The sequence below is a fragment of the Psammomys obesus genome, unplaced genomic scaffold (genome assembly GCF_907164565.1).
Source record: "Psammomys obesus unplaced genomic scaffold, mPsaObe1.curated_primary_1811, whole genome shotgun sequence".
NCBI lineage: Eukaryota > Metazoa > Chordata > Mammalia > Rodentia > Muridae > Psammomys > Psammomys obesus.
Window position 1 is genome coordinate 14309174 of NW_026596117.1, and position 19915 is coordinate 14329088.

A 19915-nucleotide genomic window follows, 5' to 3' on the forward strand; every position below is an offset into this window, starting at 1 on the left:
TCGTGCCTGTAACTCCAGCACTTAGGAGGCTGAGGCAGGAGGAGTGCTGTGAGTTTACAGCCAGGTGAGGCTACATGTAGTGAAGTTCAGGCTAGTCTGAGCTGCAGAACATCTTCTCAGAGAGGTGTGAGGAGAGAGTTTGGGTGTAGCTATTTGAATAATATTTTTATATCACGATAGCAAATACGGAAAACTTGAATTATATGATAATATGATTTGATTTGCCAGTAATCCCTATTGAGTTCTTTGATGTACTTCATTATGGACTTGAACTATATTAAATGATTTCTTTTTTCACAATCCAAAGAACAGCTGAGGACACACAGAGGACCAAATAGTTTGCCCTCACGTTCTCAAAACAAGCTGTCCATTACAAAGGGAGTGACTGCGCTCCTGTGGAGCTGGAACCAAAGCCTTGCCTCTCAGCTGACTGACAGCAGCTACCCAGCATTCAGTGCTGAAGCACAGTGCTAACTTGGACAAGGTGTTGTCAAAACCATAGGAGTGAGGCTGCTCAGAAAAGCAACAAAGTTATCGAGCGCAGAGGCTGACCCATGGGGCAATCTGCATGAAGATCCATGGATGGAAAAAGGGGCCCAATAGGAGATGAAATGCTAGGAGGAGAAAACAGTTTTTATGCATACAAGATGAAGAAATTCCAACTTATTAGTACTTCAGGTTAAAAAAAAATGACCATTAAATTTTAAAATCTTTTATCTCCAGTGTTTCCAGATCTAGAAAAAGGAACGTGATACTTAACTCTAAACATGGTTTTTCACAAGTCAAACCACAATGCTAAGAAAGAGACATCACTTGTTACTATGAGGAAACTCGGGCATGATGTATTTGAATAACTTTCACAAGATCATTACTTCATGAGTAAAACACACAAAGCAACCCGTGGCAGAGTAAGGATTTATTTACTCAAAGATATGAGTCCAATTTCCCTTATCACAGTAAGACAAACAGCCTAGAAGTCTGTGGCATGAGAAACCATAAAAGTTTTTTTAAGAGCTTTGGAATATAAGTAATTAGACATCTTAGGAAAAATGATGAAAACAAAAAATATAAGACCCTAAGAGTAAGAAAATGAAATCGGCCAGTGATTACTTCTATTGCAAATGAACCCTGCTGTGTTCCTCTAATGCAGACCCTAACAATCTGGTTGCAGGACAGAGTGTGACAGCTACAGGGTCACGTTTATTGTATTTATAAAACACAATACACGTCCACTGATAATCTGAAAACGGGTTAAGCCTTCTGCAATTCTATTTTATCGGCAGTAAAACTTAAATTAAAAATTTCTTTGCCTTGTGAAATCGAGCCCAGAGCTTTCCTGAGAAGGACTGCCCATAGCCCTCCAGCTGAGAAGACACTCTTTACCTGTTCTGCGTATCCGCGCACCACCTGCCTCTGCTTTAGATTGCTCTCTCCGTCGAGGCCAGAAGTCTCAATGTGGCAGATTCCATCCGGGTCCGTGGAAAAGAGCAAAACCATGTCTGCAGGAATGATCTCGTTGCAGGAGAGGCGAATGAAGTCTCCCACACTGACGTTTTTCCAGCAACAGTCAACGTATTTTTTTTCTTTCCTAAATTTGAACAGGGGTGAAAAAAAAAAAAAAAAGACTTAGAAAAAAGTAGTAAGATGAAACATAACTACTTCTTAAAATCTTACTGTGTAATTTATGAACTGGTAAAAACTGTTTCACAAAGGCTTTATTTGGAAAATTTATCTACTAAGTCACTTAAACATAATCTTTCGCCAGGCATGGTGGTGGCACATGCCTTAGAATTCCAGCACTCTGAGAGGTAGAGGCAGGCAGATCTCTGAGTTCGAGGCCAGCCTGATCTACAAAGTGAGTCCAGGACAGCCAAGACTACACAGAGAAACCCTGTTTTGTCTCCAAAAACCAAAACAAACAAAAAACATATTCGTTCAGATCTTTCAACCTAACTGTTGGATTTTGAGCCCTTATGCTGCTTGACTGCAGCTCTAGGACAGAACTACAATTAACATTACATGAATACATTCACATGTAGAACAGTTCTTCCCCGTGATTCTGTGACTAGGTTCAAGGACCTGAAGGTGTTATAAGACACATCTGATCTCAGAGAGCCCTGCGGCACACGCCTACACTGGATAATTAAGGAAAACCTAACGAAAGGCAGTACCCACACACAACATTAAATTTTTTTCTACCACATTACCACCTCTAATTCTTACTCAATAGAGATACAAGCAGCCTTCCACATCCACAGGCTCTGTATCTGACGATTCCAACAACTGCAATTCAAGAATATTTGGGGGAAAAAAAACATGTACAAAATATGTACAGACTTTTCTTCCTGCTATCATTTCCTAAAGAAACACAGTTAGCGACTACGCCACTTTTACATGGTGTTCAGATCTAAAGACTAGTTAAAGTGCACAGAACAAGCATTAGCTAAAAGCTGGTGCTGCAACATGGGACTCGGGCATCTCAGTGAGTCTCCTGTGCACTCCTACCCTCTTCCCAACACTGGCAGGTGAGTTTACTCCTGATTTTGCAGCCGCTGACCTCTGCATGAAGAACTGTAAATTTCATCCCTTTAAAAAATATTATTTCCCATTCTGTACTTTTTCTAATATTTTATTGTTCTGTACCTTTTTAATTACAGTTTGTATACATGCACACTGGGCACGGTGGCACACACTTGCAACCCCAGCATTTAAGAGGCAAGGATCTCAAAAATAAGTAAGCAAATCGATATGTTGCAAAGCTATTTATTTTCTGTTGGGTTGATGGAGATAGAATTTGTATCCACTCCCAAGAATCCTGGGAGTTACTTAAGCTGTATGATATATTAAAAGTCATTAATTCATCAGATTAAACGGAAATTCTGCCCTAGATTACTTGGATAGCTTCTATCATCCAAGCTCCATCAGCTTCGTAAAGAAATGCTTAGTTGGAAGGGCTAAGGAAATGTAAATAAGTCTGAAACTTTACAAGTGCCTACTGTACAACATCAAATGTAACTTTACAGAAAGGCAAATCATTTATTTTGTTTTTCTAAAATTCTCTCTACTGTCTATGCATACTACTGAATTTTTTTTCTGGAGAGAAGTAACAGAAAATTTTAAAAAACGGTAGAGGTTATACTTTGAAAGCTTAGTCCCAAATGCCACACATATCTAGAAAAGGGGAATTTATTCTACAGAAAAGGGGAGTCACAGAAGTTCACCAACAAAGGTGTGTCCCTGCACGTTTTTATAGCAGAGTAACAAACTACTGAGCAGCAGCCTAGTTTAGTGGTGGAATAGACAAAAGACCAACGGAAAGTTACTGAAATAATTCAAAAGAGAGGTAAGAAGGCTCAGAATTAGGGTGGTAGCAGGAAAGATGAATAAAAGATTAAATGAAGACATATTTAGGTACCAGAGAAAGCCATTTCCTGACTTGTTGCATGTAAAGCACATCAAGGATGACAGAATGATTCCTAATTTGCATCATGGGATGACAGACGATACCCTTCACCATGTCCCAGTTTTTGGAAGCAACTAGTTACATCTGAGGTGAGGGAGCAAATTCATTTTAAGAAGCTTTTATGTCATTTGGGTAGCTGATGTATAATGCAAGTGTAAAATTCTTATCCAGATGTGAGTGAAGACGCAGATGTGGAAGCCCTTGGTACATAAAAGGCAATTGGCAACAGCCAAAGAATGATACAAGAGTCCTTAGGGAAAAAAAGACTTTAAGAAGACAGGAAAGTGTAAGAATATCCAAAAAGAAATGATGTAATAAAAACCAAAAGAGTTGAACTCAGGGGTCTTCCCAGAGACTCATACTCCAACCAAGTACCAGGCATGTAGATAACCTAGAACCCCTGCACAGATGTAGTCCATGGCAGCCTCCGGCATAATCTGATTGGCCTGCTCTTTGATCACCAACCCCCCTGAAAGGGGGAGCAGCCTTACCAGGCCACAGAAGATGACAATGCAGCCACACCTGATGTGATCTGATAGACTATGATCAGAAGGAAGGAGAGGAGGACCTCCCCTATCAGTGGACTTGGGGAGGGGCATGCGTGAAGAAGGGGGAGGGAGGGTGGGACCGGGAGGGAAGGAGGGAGGAGCTTATGGGGGGATACAAAGTGAATAAAGTGTAATTAATGAAAAAAAAAAGTAAAAACAACAACAAAAAAAAAAAAAAAAAAGGAGGAGAAAATTTCAAAGTGGAGTAACACCAGTCCAAATCTAAAAAGGGACCCTATTTAATAAGGACCAGCACACCTATGTCATTTGCTCAACAGGAGGTCTGATAGCCTTCCAGAAGGGTGATAACATGAAATCTCTTGAGAGGAAGAATGGAGGAGTAAGTTGAAGTCTAAGGGGGTCACCCTAGCTGAGACTCCTAGCAGCAGGGGATTTGGAGCCTGACGTGGCCACTTCCTAAAGCCAAGCAGGACTTCCAGTAAAGGGATAAGGACACCAATCCACCCCCAAAACCTCTGACCCAAAAGCTGTCCTGCCTACAAGATATGCAGGGACAAAGACGGAGCAAAATTTGAAGGAATGGCCAACCAAGGACTCCCCCAACTTGAGACCCATCCCATGGGAAAGAACCAATCCCTGACGCTACTTTACTTGCAGACAGGAGCCTAGCAAAACTCCTCTGAGAGGCTTCACCCAACAACTGATGGAAAGATACACAGACCCAGAGCCAAACACCAGCAGAGCTAGGGGAGTCCTATGGAAGAGATGAAATGACTGAGGGAAATGACTGAGGGAGCCGGAGGAGTCTTAAAGACAATGGAAAGAAATCCATGTCTTCTGTATTAGTTCATTCCAACTTAATTGGAGTATTCAGAGCTTCAGTGTTCAATTTCTCAGCACCGTTTGTTGTGTTTATGACATTTATCCATAGAAACTACTTTGTGACAAGCCAGATATTATGAATATGAAACAAATTTTTTGCATGGAAATGTCAAGACATTTGCTACATTTAAAAGCCCCATGCTTAATTCGTCCTGAATTTTCTGGGAAATATTTTTCTTCCATAATCTTTTCAATATTCCATGAGATTTAAATTAGCATATGTAAATCAACACTGTGTGGCTTCATAGCCTATTTTTATTTCTTCTCATCTTTATTGTTCCAAGGACAATTTGGGGGAGAATCTATAATAAACATTATTTCTTTCATAGCTCTGAGCAAAAATAAACTACCTGGAATAGAGATAAAAAGATTTCAAGTTACCCAGTCTCTGATGAAATGCAGTCATGAGGTGATAAAATGGATATTAACTGACCAGAATAGTGCATTTTATCACTGAATGAATATGCGAATCATCTAAAAGGATCCCAGAGAAAAGGCTCTACCAAGTCTCCCACTGAGCAGTTAAAGTCTTACATGTTAATTAAATGGCTTGCCTATGCACCAAGAAACCCTCTTGCTAACCGCCATTAACCTGCCATCATAGTGCTGGTGGCTAACCTTTATTTAGCTCTTAAAATACACTCATCATGGTGCTTTCTGTTTTATTATTATATTCATGATGAAATAAACTGGGCATTAGCTAGCTGAGCATTAGAAATCTGCCCAGGGTCACAGAGCTAGTAAGTAGGAAAAAAAAATCAAGATGATAACTTTTTAGAGAAATACAGAAATTAAAGACACATTATGGACTGTAATCCTAGTGGTAAACGTCAACAAGAATTTACATTTACAAGACTCTGTATGCAAAATGCAGACGCACATACGTATTACACACAAATACACATGTGTAGTGTCCTTCCCTTCTGCTGAGCTTGGTATTACCTGGGCAACCTCAAAAGTGTCAAAATCTGGATTCTGTCACTATGTGATCATTGCGATATTTGATTTCTTCTAGCTAGTGTCCAAATGTCAGTTTGGTCTAGTGTGTCGCCTCTCTCTCCCTAAGTACTCAAGGGATTGGAATTGGTGCACACATTCTCAGTGGCTTTCAGCTACAAAGCAGAGACATTTACTCTAAAACTATTTTAGTGTCTGGTAACATGTAACAGGGTTTTCTGTGTGCGTGTTTGGGGGAGGGGAGACTCCTTCATAAATAGCATAAAAATTAGAACTATTTCTTTTCACTATTCAAGTTAATCTCACATCAGCTTACAATGATGAAAAATGAATTATTTCCCTTGTTTTCTCAATAGATGTTTGGACAAATGTTGTGAGAGCTAGTGAAGAAGTCTAACTTATGAACAGAATTCACTGCCACGTCTTTCAAACAAGTTTTTATCTTTGATTCTCCTAAGATTGGGGACAAGCTGCCCTGGGCCAGGCTGTTTACTACATACTAACTTACATTTAGAAAGAAGCACCCAGGAGCTTTCTGAATCATGATTATCCCTGTTCAAAACTCACCTTACCTGAGTTCACTCTTGGACACACGGACTTTCTCTTTGCATACTGCCAATGAAAGCATGCAACCGAGCAGACAGGCTCCTGCATAAACCCTCTCCTGCGGTGGCCTCCCTCAGGCATTGCTGCAGTAGGATGCCTCAGGTTTTATGCACAAAAAGAATTCTTTGGTTTTCAAAACCCTTTTCTCCACAGATTACTCTTGACTTCTCATATTCCATCCAGCTTTTTGTGTCTGTTCAAGTTGTTTTTCCTGCTCTTGATCCTCATCCTGGTTCTCACACCTAGGCTGACAACTACCTTGCTGACATTATAGGGGTACTGAACCCAATTCTCAATCCAGTTCAAACCCTTTCAGTTCCCCTGTGAGTGAGTCAGAAGTTTGGTTTTCTCTTTTGTTTTGTTTTTGTCAAGTTCCTCATTGACAATTGCTTTTGATTCCCCTCTATGACTTCAATTAAATTCACTGAGGATTTAATGGGAACAGGGACTGTCTCTGACATGAACTCAGTGGCTGGCTCTTTGATCACCTTCCCCTTAGGGAGGAGCAGCCTTACCAGACCACAGAGGAAGACTATGCGGACAATCCTGATGAGACCTGATACACTAGGATCAGAAGGAAGGGGAGGGGGCCCTCCCCTATCAGTGGACTGAGGGAGGGGCATAGGTGGAGAAGAGGGAATGAGAGTGAGATTGGGAAGGGACGAGGAAGGAGGGCTACAGGTGGGCTACAAAGTGAATAAACTCTAATTAATAAAAAATAAATAAAAATTATAACCAAAAAAAAGAAGTTAATTAAAATCAGTAATAATAACTGGGGATATAGCTCAGTTATTTTATATATATATATATACACACATATATATATATATATTATACATGTATACATATGTTATATAGATATGTAAAAGACTATGAAGTCCTAAGTTCAATCCCTGGTACCAGGAGAGGAAAACAGCAAAACAGAAACAGAAAGGATAACAACAGCAGCACAAAATGGGTCCTGATCATAGCTGAGGGTAGAAGGACTAACATGCTTATAAATGATAAATGATACAGTCGATTCCTTAGGGACACACCCATCCCACTTACCTACTGTAAACTTTGGTTATTAGATTGTTGATCTGCTTGTCAATTTTGTATTTCCGGTAGTCTTCCAAGCCATCTTTAATTGCAATAATGGTGAGGACCACCACCAGAGGCAGCATAGTGATTTCCTTTTGGAAGGCTTCTACCAAAGGCACCCAGTTCAGGACCACAAGGAACAGGAAATATAAATTGGCAGCCCTGCAAGCCAAGCACGGACAAAGAAGTTTAAAAAAAAATACACAAGAGCCAAAATAAAAGTGGCAATACACTGGGTTTTTTTGTTTTGCTTTGTTTGTTTGTTTGCTTGTTTTATGTGCTTTTTGGATAAGTCGATATTAGCTGATTTTACACATCACAGAACAGGGAAGTTGCAAAACTCTAACAGTTATAAAGTATTGTATCTATTGAGGATATTTGGCTTGGATCATAATTTTAATAAATATAAGATTTTTTTTTCATTAAGCATGCAATAGTGAAAATTTTAAATGGGATGGTCCTGAGTTATGTAACACATGGTTAAAAAAGAAGTACTGTTTTTTCTTTAAAAGTTCAAAAGGAAAACAGATTCTGAATCAATACATTAGATTGAAACAAGGCTCAAATGATCAGGGCTTCTTGGGTTTTTATCTCTTTGAGACATTTTGGGGTTTTTTGTTTTGTTTTCACACTATTCATAACAACAGTACTCCAGAAATTCTTCCAAAACTTCACTATTTCATATATTCAAATTAAAAAAGCACCAACAAGAAACTTCAGATCTGCATAGTTATCAGGAATTTTCCTTTGTCCCTCAACCATGAAACTCCTTAAAATAAAAATCTGCCCAAATGTCTCCTCTGTCGCCTCCAATTCATTTTGTTCTGAATTTTTCTTTCTTAACTGTTTTTGTTAGGTCTGAAATTACTTCTCCATGGATCACATTCAAGTCCATAGCTCCTGAGAACACCGTTAAGTTTTGGAATTAATAAACATAAACACCTCCAGCCCTGAAGGTTATCAATCCCACACAGCACAAACTGACACCAGCACTTTAAACATAGCCACCGTTCAGGAAATGTACACTGAACCTATGAAGTATAAATCTTGAGACTCTCTGGCCTCACTCAAGCAGCTCGGCTGCTTTTTTGGTCCTGGCTTCCCTTTTTTATCCTGGTAAGTTTTGTAGTCATCACACGCAACACGTACATCGAAGGCTCCTCTCTTCCGGTTATTTTCCCAAAGCTGGTTTGTAACATCTGTAATTGGCTGTCCTTCCCTTCATTCCCACACCCATGTCATAAGCATAGGTCTCCCTGACAGCTCAGCGGGATATATGAGGCAGCTCCCTAAATGCTCAGTTTTCTTCACTTTGTTTCTAAGTCCTTCCGTCAACTCACCCCACTGCGTCCACGGAGGCACAAATGTGTCCTTTTCCTCTTTAGAACCATGCCTGCTGTATTGAGTCTCAATTCTCTGTTCTGACAGCAATACTCCTCTGGTAAGTTAGACCGTCTGTCTGACATTATTTCCTACTGTTCTACAACATGGACACTAGGTATCACCAGAGAGAAAACGTCCCAGGCTTCAGGAGAGTCTTCTATGCTGAGGTTTCTGGACTTTCACTAACAATCCTTCCTTCACATGAAATACGCTTTGCCCATTCCTGGGCAGAGGACACTCCACCCTCCATAATTAAATTGAGTGTCACATCCCCTTCTATTGTCCCACTAGTAGTATGATTTCTCTCAGAGGCTTCCATTCTGGTTGATTACACTTTATGGTAAAGGGCAAAGCGACCGTGCCATTCCACTGTTTATACACACATCTGGAAAACCCACAGAATCCGTGAGGCCAGTAGCAGGTTACGCCTGTATTTTCTTCACATTCTAAGATCTCAAGTAAGCTTTGAGAAATGTCTGCCAAGCCAAATGATGTCCCCCTTTCACTTAATAATAACACCTTATTACATTTGCTTAAGAGTCCTTTTCTTTTTTTCTTTTATCAAGTAAAAAAAAAATCTACTATTAAAATGCAACGTGGTTTAATAGAAAGGACACTGAAGCAAGAGGGAGAAGGCCCAAGGCTATGGCATCCACTCTGCTGCTTATAGCCAGTGTGGCACTGACTGAGCCACAGCCGGGTTTCCTATCTGATAACACAAGGATAATAGCATCTTTCACCAACGGAAGATATCCTTCCAGCTGTAAAGAAATGTGTGACCCTAAGGCACCCTCACTCCAGCCTGGACTTGAACCTAAATTGCCTGAGATGATTATATACATTAAGCTTATGTAGCACAGGGACTATGAAAAATGAGAGGTTAATGGGAGTATCAAGTAGAAGAACGAAGAACATTCTGAGATTTCGCTTTCTCTAAAAGTACCACAGTACCTGTGAAACTGTTCAAATAAGTTTCTTGGCACAAAATTCAGTAGTGTGTACTTGGTTGTCCGTATTCGGTTATTCACGTAGGTTCCAGAAAACCTCTCGTACTCGTCTTTGAAGCACTGAAGGTGAGGAATAACAACGCGGTGCTTGCCTGCCGGTTTGGGCGTCTGGGAGGACTTGCCCCCACAGGCAAGCAGTGAAGAATAGTTGTATGGCCGCTCATCTTCATCCTGGGTTCTCCCATTCATCAGCCGATGCCAGTGATGCCTGGCCCACTGAAGAAGCTCAGTCATGTCCAAGATGCAGGGAGGCCCGGGTGGCGCAGGTGACCTAGCAAACAAAAACACACTTCCTGTAAGCCTCTGCAAGCTTGTGAAAGAGCACAATTTTCTTCTTCTTCTATACCAGACCAATGTGTGGCCTAGGGTTTCTGACATGTAATTGGGAAGGTACGGCTCATCGCTGTTTCTCCTCTTAAACCAAATTCTTACTAAAGCATGCCCCGTCCTCCTCAGGAGTCCTCCTTGGCTGATTATCTAAGCAACAAAAGACAGGGCCTCCAAGGCCTTTCCGTCACTGGGAGCCGCTATTTTGACTTTAATGTATGCAAGTCTCGTTGCTTCCCTGGTCATCAGCTTTCTCCTTTTTGAAACCAGCCTGTGCACACTGGCTGTCAGGAAGCTTAAAGGAGGAACATGCATGTGGTCCAGCCTTAGCTGGGTGGACAGTGAGAAGTCTGCCGGATCACAAACATGCCTACATGTTCTTCCCAACTCTGTTCAGCAAGAGGAGACTCCTTCTTTGCCTGACATCTTAGTCTACCTCACTCTGGCCATGGAACAAGACCCAAACAGAGGCTTGAAAAGCGTTGTCAGGTTCCTCGTTCTCACTGCTCCCCACAACTCTTGCACCACCATGAACACCCATGTGCTCACGCCAGTCAGCAGGATAAGCATAGCGGGTCCCCTCACACCAGCGTTGCTCTACATGTGTGGTTGAGGCTGACCACCAACACGTTAGTGCACTCAGATGACAACCCAGAACAAGGAAGAGCAGGAGTGGCCTCAGATGAACTGAACCGGACACAGGCTCCTGCCAGACTGACTCAATCAAGGTCATGTGCTAAACCCTAATTGACCCATAAACCCATCCTCATTTTTTTTTTTTTTACTTTTACATGTTCCTCATTTTCTCAGAACTGTACTGTTGAAGAGAAAAAGGCCCAACATTTATTAAGAGTTCACTATATTCCTCCCACACTGCAAAACCTTCTCTGTACATTATCTTAATATTGTATCGATTAGGGCTGGAGAGAGGGCTCAGCCATTAAGACTGTTTGCTCCCTGGAGACTTGACGCAACCTTCTGACCTCTCTGAGCACCCACATGCATGTATGCATACATACACACATACACATATATAAAAAATAAGGATCTCTAAAAAAATCACGCAGCTGATTCAAGTCACATCGTTCTGAAACAAGGGTTCATCGTTATTGTACCTCATTTGCCTGTGTATTTAGAGGACCCGACCCTTGGATAATGTCCCCCAAAACTCTCACTCTAGGGAACCAGCATGCCACCGAATATGCTTCGAAAAAAGTCCAGGGCCCTTGATGTCCATCTTGATTTGTCAATGTTACCATGTACATATCTACAGTGGGGGTGGACTGCCCATGTCTCTCACTCGGGAAATCTGTAATGTGTCATCCAGTCATCTAAATTGACAAATTCCCAAGTCAACACTGATGTGGGCACCTGTAGACGGTATGAAGGAAACCTGGGTTATGTTCTATTAGTGCTCTAGGCTGGAAACAGACATGATAAAGCTCTGGACCCCATTCTCCAAGAGCTGAGGGTCTAAGCGACCTATGCATGCAAATATGTAACCCTGGTGTGAAATCATAATTACAGCGCCTGTCATCAAGATCATTTAGCTGGGCGTGGTGGCTCACGCCTTTGATCCCAGCACCCAGGAGGCAGAGGCAGGCAGATCTCTGTGAGTTTGAGGTCAGCCTGGTCTACAAAGTGAGTCCAGGCCAACCAAGGCTACACAGAAAAACCCTGTTTCAAAAAACAAAATTTATTTGAGATTCTTTCCTAAGCCTCAGTGTAAGTTTATAACATGAGTTCTTATTCATTTTTTTTCTAAAGTACTACTATACTAATTGATTGTACTACTATACTGATTGATTGATGATTGATTGATTGATTTTTCCATGAATCTGACTCCTTGGTATAAGTCTGGGTATGTTGCCTCTCATCTTGTTTTAACCTGATAAAGTTATGTATTTTGAGACCTTCATTCATTTCTTTCATATTTTTCCAATTTAGTGGACTATGCCTTTAGTTCATATCCTAAAGTTTTTCTGAATTTCTTAGCGTCTGCTGCAACACATACCCTCTTTAATTCTCTTAACTTGTCTCCTCTCTCTCTTCATTAGTGTAGGTAAAATTATTGGTCTAATCTGGGGTTCAAAGAACCAACTGTTTTTTCACTAATTCCTTATATTATTTTCTTAATTCACATTTCATTAATTCCTAGCCTGGTCTTAATCACTTTTTTGTTTCTGTCTACTGCTTGTGGGTTTGGATTTTCTTGCTTTTCAAGACCCTGAGGTGCACTGTCAAGCTAACTGTCTGATTGTGTGTGTGTCCGTGTGTGTAGGTATGTGTAAGAGAGAGTGCTAAAGCACATGTGAGTGAAAGCTATAGAACATAGAGTCAATGTCAACGAGTCTCATTTTTTTAAGTAAGTGATAATTGAATCTGAAAACTTATGCCTGATAGAGAGAAGTTGTGCTCTCAGGGGACGGAGAAGAACAAAATTTTTGGAGGTAATTGACCCACTGGTAGGAATGATTGAATTTTCAGTTTAAAACTGAAGTCCTCTGGGCAGCTCTGTGGTTTGAATAGAAAATGTCTCCAACATATTTTGAGCGCTTATCCCCAATTGGTGGTGCCATCTTGTGTGTGTGTGTGTGTGTTGGGGGGAGGGGAAGTTGTGTTATGGGGCCTTTTGGAGGTAAGGTCACTAGGAGTGGATTTGGAAGTTACTATCCTGGTCCCAGTTTCATCTGTTCAATGCCTCCAGGTCAGTGACCATGTGAAAAGCTCTGGTGCACACTCTGCCATCATGAATCAAGATGCCCCTGCCCTTTCCTCTGCCATGATGAACTAAGACTGTTTGAGCCCTCGAGAATTAATCTTCCCCACTGTAGGTAGTTCCTGTCAGGGATTCTGGCCACAGTGATGTGTAAGTGACTGATGCAAACAGAATGACCAGGAATCTATCAGGTTTAGCCTGGTTCAGTAGCTTTCAAAATGTATTCCCTACCAACTCCAGAAAGTATATTCTCTGAGAGGCAGCCTAACGTATGCGGACATGTTACTGCAAACAAAGGCTCTACAAACAGTCCGTGCCCTTCCTACTGGCTCTGCAGATGGACATTTCCTGTTCTTTCTCCCCCTTTCATCATAACAGTATTGGTTTCAACTAATGTGTTGAAATACATATTCTGAAAGTCACAAGCTCTATATGGAAGAGAAAGTATTTATGGTGTCAATAGATCCACAGTCCCAGTCTGAGAGATGCATACACTGGACTTCTGGATGACGCAACAGCATGCTCACTGCAAGGCACACATGCTGTGTGTTCAGAACCCAGGCTTGCAGCGACTCTGTGAGACAAGACGCAGGCCAGCACTGCCAGAAACACCTCAGGTTTATTACACAGTTGATTTAGTTTTTGATCATTGACGTTCACAAACATGTCATCATTACCAATCTGATGTTTGCAACCCACACACCCCTTCGCACAACCATCCACGGAGTTGCAAGCCATGGTTTAGTTAACTAACTGTGATCTAGAATCAGCAGAACGCAACTGGAAGACTTTCTACTCAACAAGGTAGTTTGCATCAAGGTGCCAACAGCACATTGTTTTAACTTCTTTTTAAGAACACAGATAATCAGCATTTTAAAACAGAGACAAAGTATTAATAATTAGCTTCTCCTAAAAGGGAGAGCAACAAAGTACTGGCCACATTATTTTTTTGTCAGTTCTTCATTCTGGAGCCTTGACTCCAGCAACTCTGCTTCACAGTTCATCCATTTTAGCTGGAGTTCTAGTAAGCGCTGTGCTCACCATTTAAACTAATTTTTACTTTAATTGCCACATAATGGTTATTCGTGTTTACAGATATATGTCCATGTATGTTTACATCTTATGAGGATTAAGTCAAGCCAATTAAATAACTAACACCTCATGCACTTATCATTCCTCTGCGATTGGAATATTCAAATTTCTTTCTTCTAGCTCTTTTGAAGCACTCAATACAATATGGTAACCGTATTCATCTCACTGTACAATGGAACATCAGAACTTATTTTTCCTATGTAACTTCACTCTGCATCTCATCAACCTCTCCCTGTTTCTTCCTTTTCTGCCCCAGGACAGCCTTCTACTCTACACCTTATGAAACCAACTTTACATTTCACATGTTTAATCATCCCTTACCACATCTTCAGACATCAAAATCCTCCTGCTGTGCTGTAGGCTCACATATTAGCTGTGGCATTTAACAGTTATTTGACCCACACAAGTAATCTCTCAAATTCAGTGTGCTGAAGAAAAAAATGGATGCCGTTTAGATCATGGGACACACTGTACATGAAAACTATTACTTCTTGCCCTTACTTTCGTGGTCTGCTATATCTTAGGCCACCCCCAAGCAAAGGCTTGTATGTTGAGCTAAAGCTCAAACTTCAAGTGCATCTCCTGGAGTGTAATTTAGATTGCTCGAGTCTAAGTGATACTCTGTTCAATGTACCAATAATACCTGGGAAGTAACCAACACTGGATATTCACACCAATGTCACAACCAACAAGTGTGACAAGAAATTGCCTCTAAACCACCCATACTCATCCCCAAATCCCAAAGTCATTCCAACCATGTTTGTGAGCTGACTGTATTCTAGTTGTTCAGTTTCCCAAACTCTCCTGATAAGAATGCTCTGGGGCATGGTTAATCAGGCTGCCAGGTCTCTTCCCAGGAGATTCCGATCCTGGGGACCTACAGTGGAGCCCATGCATGTGTAATTTTATTAGCATCAGGATAACTTATCAATATGTTGAGACCTTAGAATAACCTCTGTCCTTCTGCAAACGCTGTTCTCTCTTATTAGGAGGATCGCCATCCAAATACCCACTCAACACACTAGCCCTTACTGAACTGCTGACCTGTTTTTAGTTTGACTAAAAAGAATTCACATAGGCGGCACAGCAGGATATCCCCCATTCTGCCGCCTCTACCATCCAATGCTCAGTTACTATACTTGGCTTTCTTTTTCAGTAGAGAACTTAGGCCATTACTCTCTAGGTGTCTGTTCAGGACTTGGCCAAAGCTAGATGATCAACAAATTTCTGTTGATCATTGTACCCTTAGAGAAAAGTGGTAATATTGAAAAAAGAAACACAAACTCATCACCGCTGTTTTCTCTTTGAAGCCAGGATGAAAGAGAAGATCTACATTTGAGGACGCGCAGCTCATCAACTGCGGCTTATGATTGCATCGTTCTACCACTGATAGAAGGAGCCCACTCTTCCAGGTCTGCGAAACTCAGGAAAGCACTGTTCTCTCTGCTGTTGGGTCTATAAATTCAGTAAGCAGTGTAGCTGTGGTAGCACACACTGAGACCAGGGACCAATGTCCATTGCTGGCACCTCTTTTACCAGCTAACTTCACTCAAGGGATTGTTGTAAACATCATATGAACACTTCAATCCCTCACATTAATATGTAACCCTTTACAAATGCTAAGTAGAGGTTAAATATTGCTGTATTAGTTGAGAGTTTGTATGAATAGATGATAGTGACAACATACCCCAGATACTCATCTGCGTTTAATTTTTAAACTCTAACTCGTATCCAGTCACTGGCCACATTCATCTTTTAGTCACCTGGCTCCTCAGTTAACTAGAGCATCTTCTAAGTAACAGTTAAGGACAGCAACGCCCTCCGCCTCTTCTTTCCCAGCTGTTCCCAAGGGGCAAGCCTGGCACCTGGGAGACAGAAGCTTCAAAGAACAACTTCGTGTGAGACACTTTTAAGGTATTTTTTCAAGGTTACCATTCCTAATTCCAAGATTTACCCGTTTTCCGTAACTGCTGATTCATCATTGTTTTCTGCTAACAACTCAAGGTTCCTACAGTACAGCTGGCCTGATGTTCTGCCACTGACTGGCACTCTGACTTGAGGATTAAGAAAAGCATATTTTTAAACCATTCAAAGAATCAGGCACTTCAAGTTCAAAGATGATCAAGTGGAACCAAAGAACGTTTAAGATTTAGATACTTTGTCCTGAGCTAATTTCCTTGAGGCAAGTTTCTTTTCCTTAGAAAATTAAATTTTTATATATATATACATACATATATATATATATATATATACACATATATACTACTGAAGTATACCTACATTTAGTGCCTATTACAGTCACTTACTGTACACAAATCACTTAAAAACACGCTAAGTTCTCAAAACTCCTTTTCCCTTGATGAATGCTTAATTTGGCATGTTGGAAGCAGGAAAGATTACCAAAGGTAAATACAGGATAATGAATTCTCTCGGGCCCAGTTAGCACTTAAAAGTTTTGGAGGTCATCACCAGCCAACAAACAACTTCAAATACACACATGAGGTCATTTGTCTAAAAGACAAACACAGGTTTACACATAGTTGTTTCCAATTGTCTTTCTCAGCATGTACCTGAATTTCTTGAACCTTGGCTGTTTGGTTTCCGACCCAGGGGTTCTGGGATGGAGCTCAAAACCAAGAATATCTAACAAGTTAGCAGGCAGTTCTGAACATGCTATCTCACACATTGTTCGGAAGCCCAGTTCATTTAAACATAAAAAAATAAATAGCTTGACAGTTGATACAAACAGAATCTCATGGACAAAGGCTGAAATGAACCAAAAATATAGAAAGGTCAAGTTTACAAACATGCACCACAACCAGGCTAGTGGGATTTAAGGATTAATTCTTTCTGTGGACTAATGTCCACTACCATTCCCAAAAGCTTGGCAAAGAAGAATGATGGATCGTCACCTTGACAGAATTATAGCTTTCTTCACAACCCACCAGCCCAAACGTCATCAGAGAGACTTCATCCAGCAGCTGATGGGAGCAAATGCAGAGAATCACAGCCAAACACTAGACAGGGCTAAGGGAACCCTGCAGAAGAGGGAGAGGAAGGATTTTAGGAGCAAGAGGGGTCAGGGCACCATGAGAACAAAGACCACAGAATCAACTAACCAGGGCGTAGAGGCTCATAGACCCTGCATGGGTCTGAGCTAGGTCCTCTGGCATACATGTTATGGTTGTATAGCTTGGTGTTTTTGTGGGACTCCTAACAGTGGTGTCTCTGACTCTTTTGCCTGCTCTTGGGACCCTTGTCTTCCTACAAGGTTGCCTCATCCAGCCCTGATACGAGTATTTGTGCCTAGTCTTATTGTAACTTGTCATGCTACATTCAGTTGCTATCCCTCGGAGGCCTGCTCTTTTTCTGAAAGGAAATAGAGGAGAAGATCTAAGGGAGATGTGGGCTGAGGACTGGGATGATTGGAGGGAAGAGAAACTTTAGTCAGAACGTAATACACGGGAGAAGAATAACAAATAAGAGAAGAAAAAAGATTCAACTTTACAGAACATTTGTTAAGTAAGCAAGTCATCAAAATGGTTGAATAGCTAAATGTTAGGGACTCAAGTTTCTGTCAAAGAACAACGTTTAAAAACAAACAAACAAACAAACAAACAAAAAACAGTTCAGGGTCTGCTGAGATGACTCCAGGGTTAAGAAATGGGAGTCCCTGTAACCAAGATCAGACAGCTCACAACCACTGGCAAACTCCAGCTCTAGAGGATCTCATGCCCTGGCTTTCCAAGAGCTCTGCACTCATGCACACACCCATACACACAAATTTAAAATAATAAAAATAAATTTCAATTTAGCTTTGAAAAAAAAAGAAAGAAAACACTAATGAAGCATCAAAGTTTTTCTTTGCTCCTAATCCTGTTTAGTATTGAAAATTTTAAAGCAAACAGTTTCCAAATATGAGATGGGAATTCTTTCATAGCAGATTTATCTCAGGAATGTTTCACTGGCTGTACATCTGAGATGGCCACGCCAGAAGCACAGGACATCCTGGTAAGACTTGAGCTTGCTCCAACCTATGTCATCTATGACCCAATTTGCTAACACACTTTACAAGAGGCTTAGCTCTCGAGGAGGCAGATTTTCTATTTTACATGCCATGGGAATGACAGGAAGATCACTTCATATCTTTGTGGGTTTCTTTGCTACATGAGGTACCAAGATACTTTACTGGCATGGCTCCCTTAGCAGTGAATGTCTTGTTACTTACAAAAGTGGAGTTTCTTTCCTTGACCTCAGGTATTCTTTAGGAAAGAAGATATCTTACGTGGAGTTTTGTGATGACAAAAGCTTATTTCACTAGAAAGTGGTGGCTCTGGAATTGTGAAGCTATATCATCTGTTTTCCGCACCGGGTGAGTATGTCGTATCTCTTGAATGAAGTAACTTTGGACTTTTGAATGCTACCTATACTATTTCTTTGTATTGAACTTTTTGAATTTAATCCCATGTCAGTATGCATATCCTACAGTTTAAGTATAGACATGAGGCCAGGCTAGGTTGCTGCCTCACTGAAACACTGCCATAAAGTAATTGCTTTTTATTATGGGTGATCATTATCACGGAAGGAGGTGTTAGGAAAGGTTATAAAAAGCTAAGTCATACTTTCACTATACCTCTAAGAAATAAATGTTTATGGTAGTTTGGTCATTTTTTTTAAGGGCCCTAAATAGAAAAAGGTTAACTCAGATCACGAACATTGCCCTCCTATCTTATTAGAAATGAGCGCTTAAAACTAATTCCATTCCCAAGTCATTTACCAGCCACATTCTGAAAACTTACCACAAGCCAGACACCATGGTGAAGCTTAGAAAGAGACAGAAAAGGTTCTACTTCTCCATCACAGAAGCAGCCTCTCACTGAAGAAAGCAGCTGAAGAAAGCTCCCACCCACCACAGTACACACACACGAAGAAGGTCATAAAAATCAATCCCATATTTATATATCCTTAATGAAGGATCAAATTAGGCCTTTTAAATACAACAAGTTTATTTTGAAAAAGGGCAGAGGAACAATATAAAACTAAAATATCTACCAAAAAATACTGTTTTACCCTAGAAAAAGTATCAATTTTTACGGTTTCCAGACATATTACATAGAAAGTTTTTTCAATTCTCTAATGTGAATTAGAGTATCTATTTATATGTATAAGTATATATAATATATGTGTATATTTACTTATATATATTATATACAGAGTATTTATTTCTGTGTATATATATTACTCATGTACACATTTATACATGTTTATACCATTTCTACATGTAAATGTATTAAATGCATATATAGCATGAAAAAATACACATTTTTTTTTTAATCTGTCTGTGCGAGATGCTGAGTTTTAAAATAGCCACAGCCTCACACATGCTGGACAAGTATTCTGCCATGGTGCTATATCCAAGTCAATATTTTATGTATAGACATTTCTTTCTCTCTCTCTTTCTCTCTCTCTCTCTCTCTCTCTCTCTCTCTCTCTCTCTCCAGGGTTTCTGTGTGTAGCCCTGTCTGCCCTGGAACTCACTCTGTAGAATGGGCTAGCCACAGAAAGTTTAAAATATTATGTCAAATATATTACAGCCAGCTACTGAGAATCATGGCTTAGCCCACTTTCAATGTGCTCAGAACACTTACAATAGCCTAAGGTTGAGCAAAATCACCTAACATCTATTTCTCAACACAGCGTGGACTATCTTTGTGCTCTACTGAAGACCTGTATGCACAGAACGCTGGCAACATGACAGCACCCTGTGAAAGACCTGGCCCTTATCCATGTGATTGCATGGCTGACCAGGAGCAGCTGCTGCTCCGGCTTGGTGAGAGAGAATCATACCATGCATTTGCCTAGGAAAAAAAACTAAAGTTCAAATTCT

The 19915-nt window shown here is 40.6% G+C and overlaps 1 protein-coding gene across 2 annotated transcripts in view; it reads right to left on the bottom strand.

Annotated features, from left to right (window-relative positions):
- The window catches only part of Atp10d (ATPase phospholipid transporting 10D (putative)), an 81744-nt gene that overhangs the window by 48898 nt on the left and 12931 nt on the right, over positions 1–19915 (bottom strand). For both annotated transcript variants that reach the window (XM_055629448.1, XM_055629449.1), the window contains 3 exons: positions 9835–10161; positions 7468–7662; positions 1384–1588 (listed from right to left, as the gene is read on the bottom strand). In XM_055629448.1, coding sequence (XP_055485423.1) covers positions 1384–1588; positions 7468–7662; positions 9835–10124 — 690 coding nt within the window. In that variant the 5' untranslated portion in view covers positions 10125–10161. The remainder of the gene's footprint in view (positions 1–1383; positions 1589–7467; positions 7663–9834; positions 10162–19915) is intronic.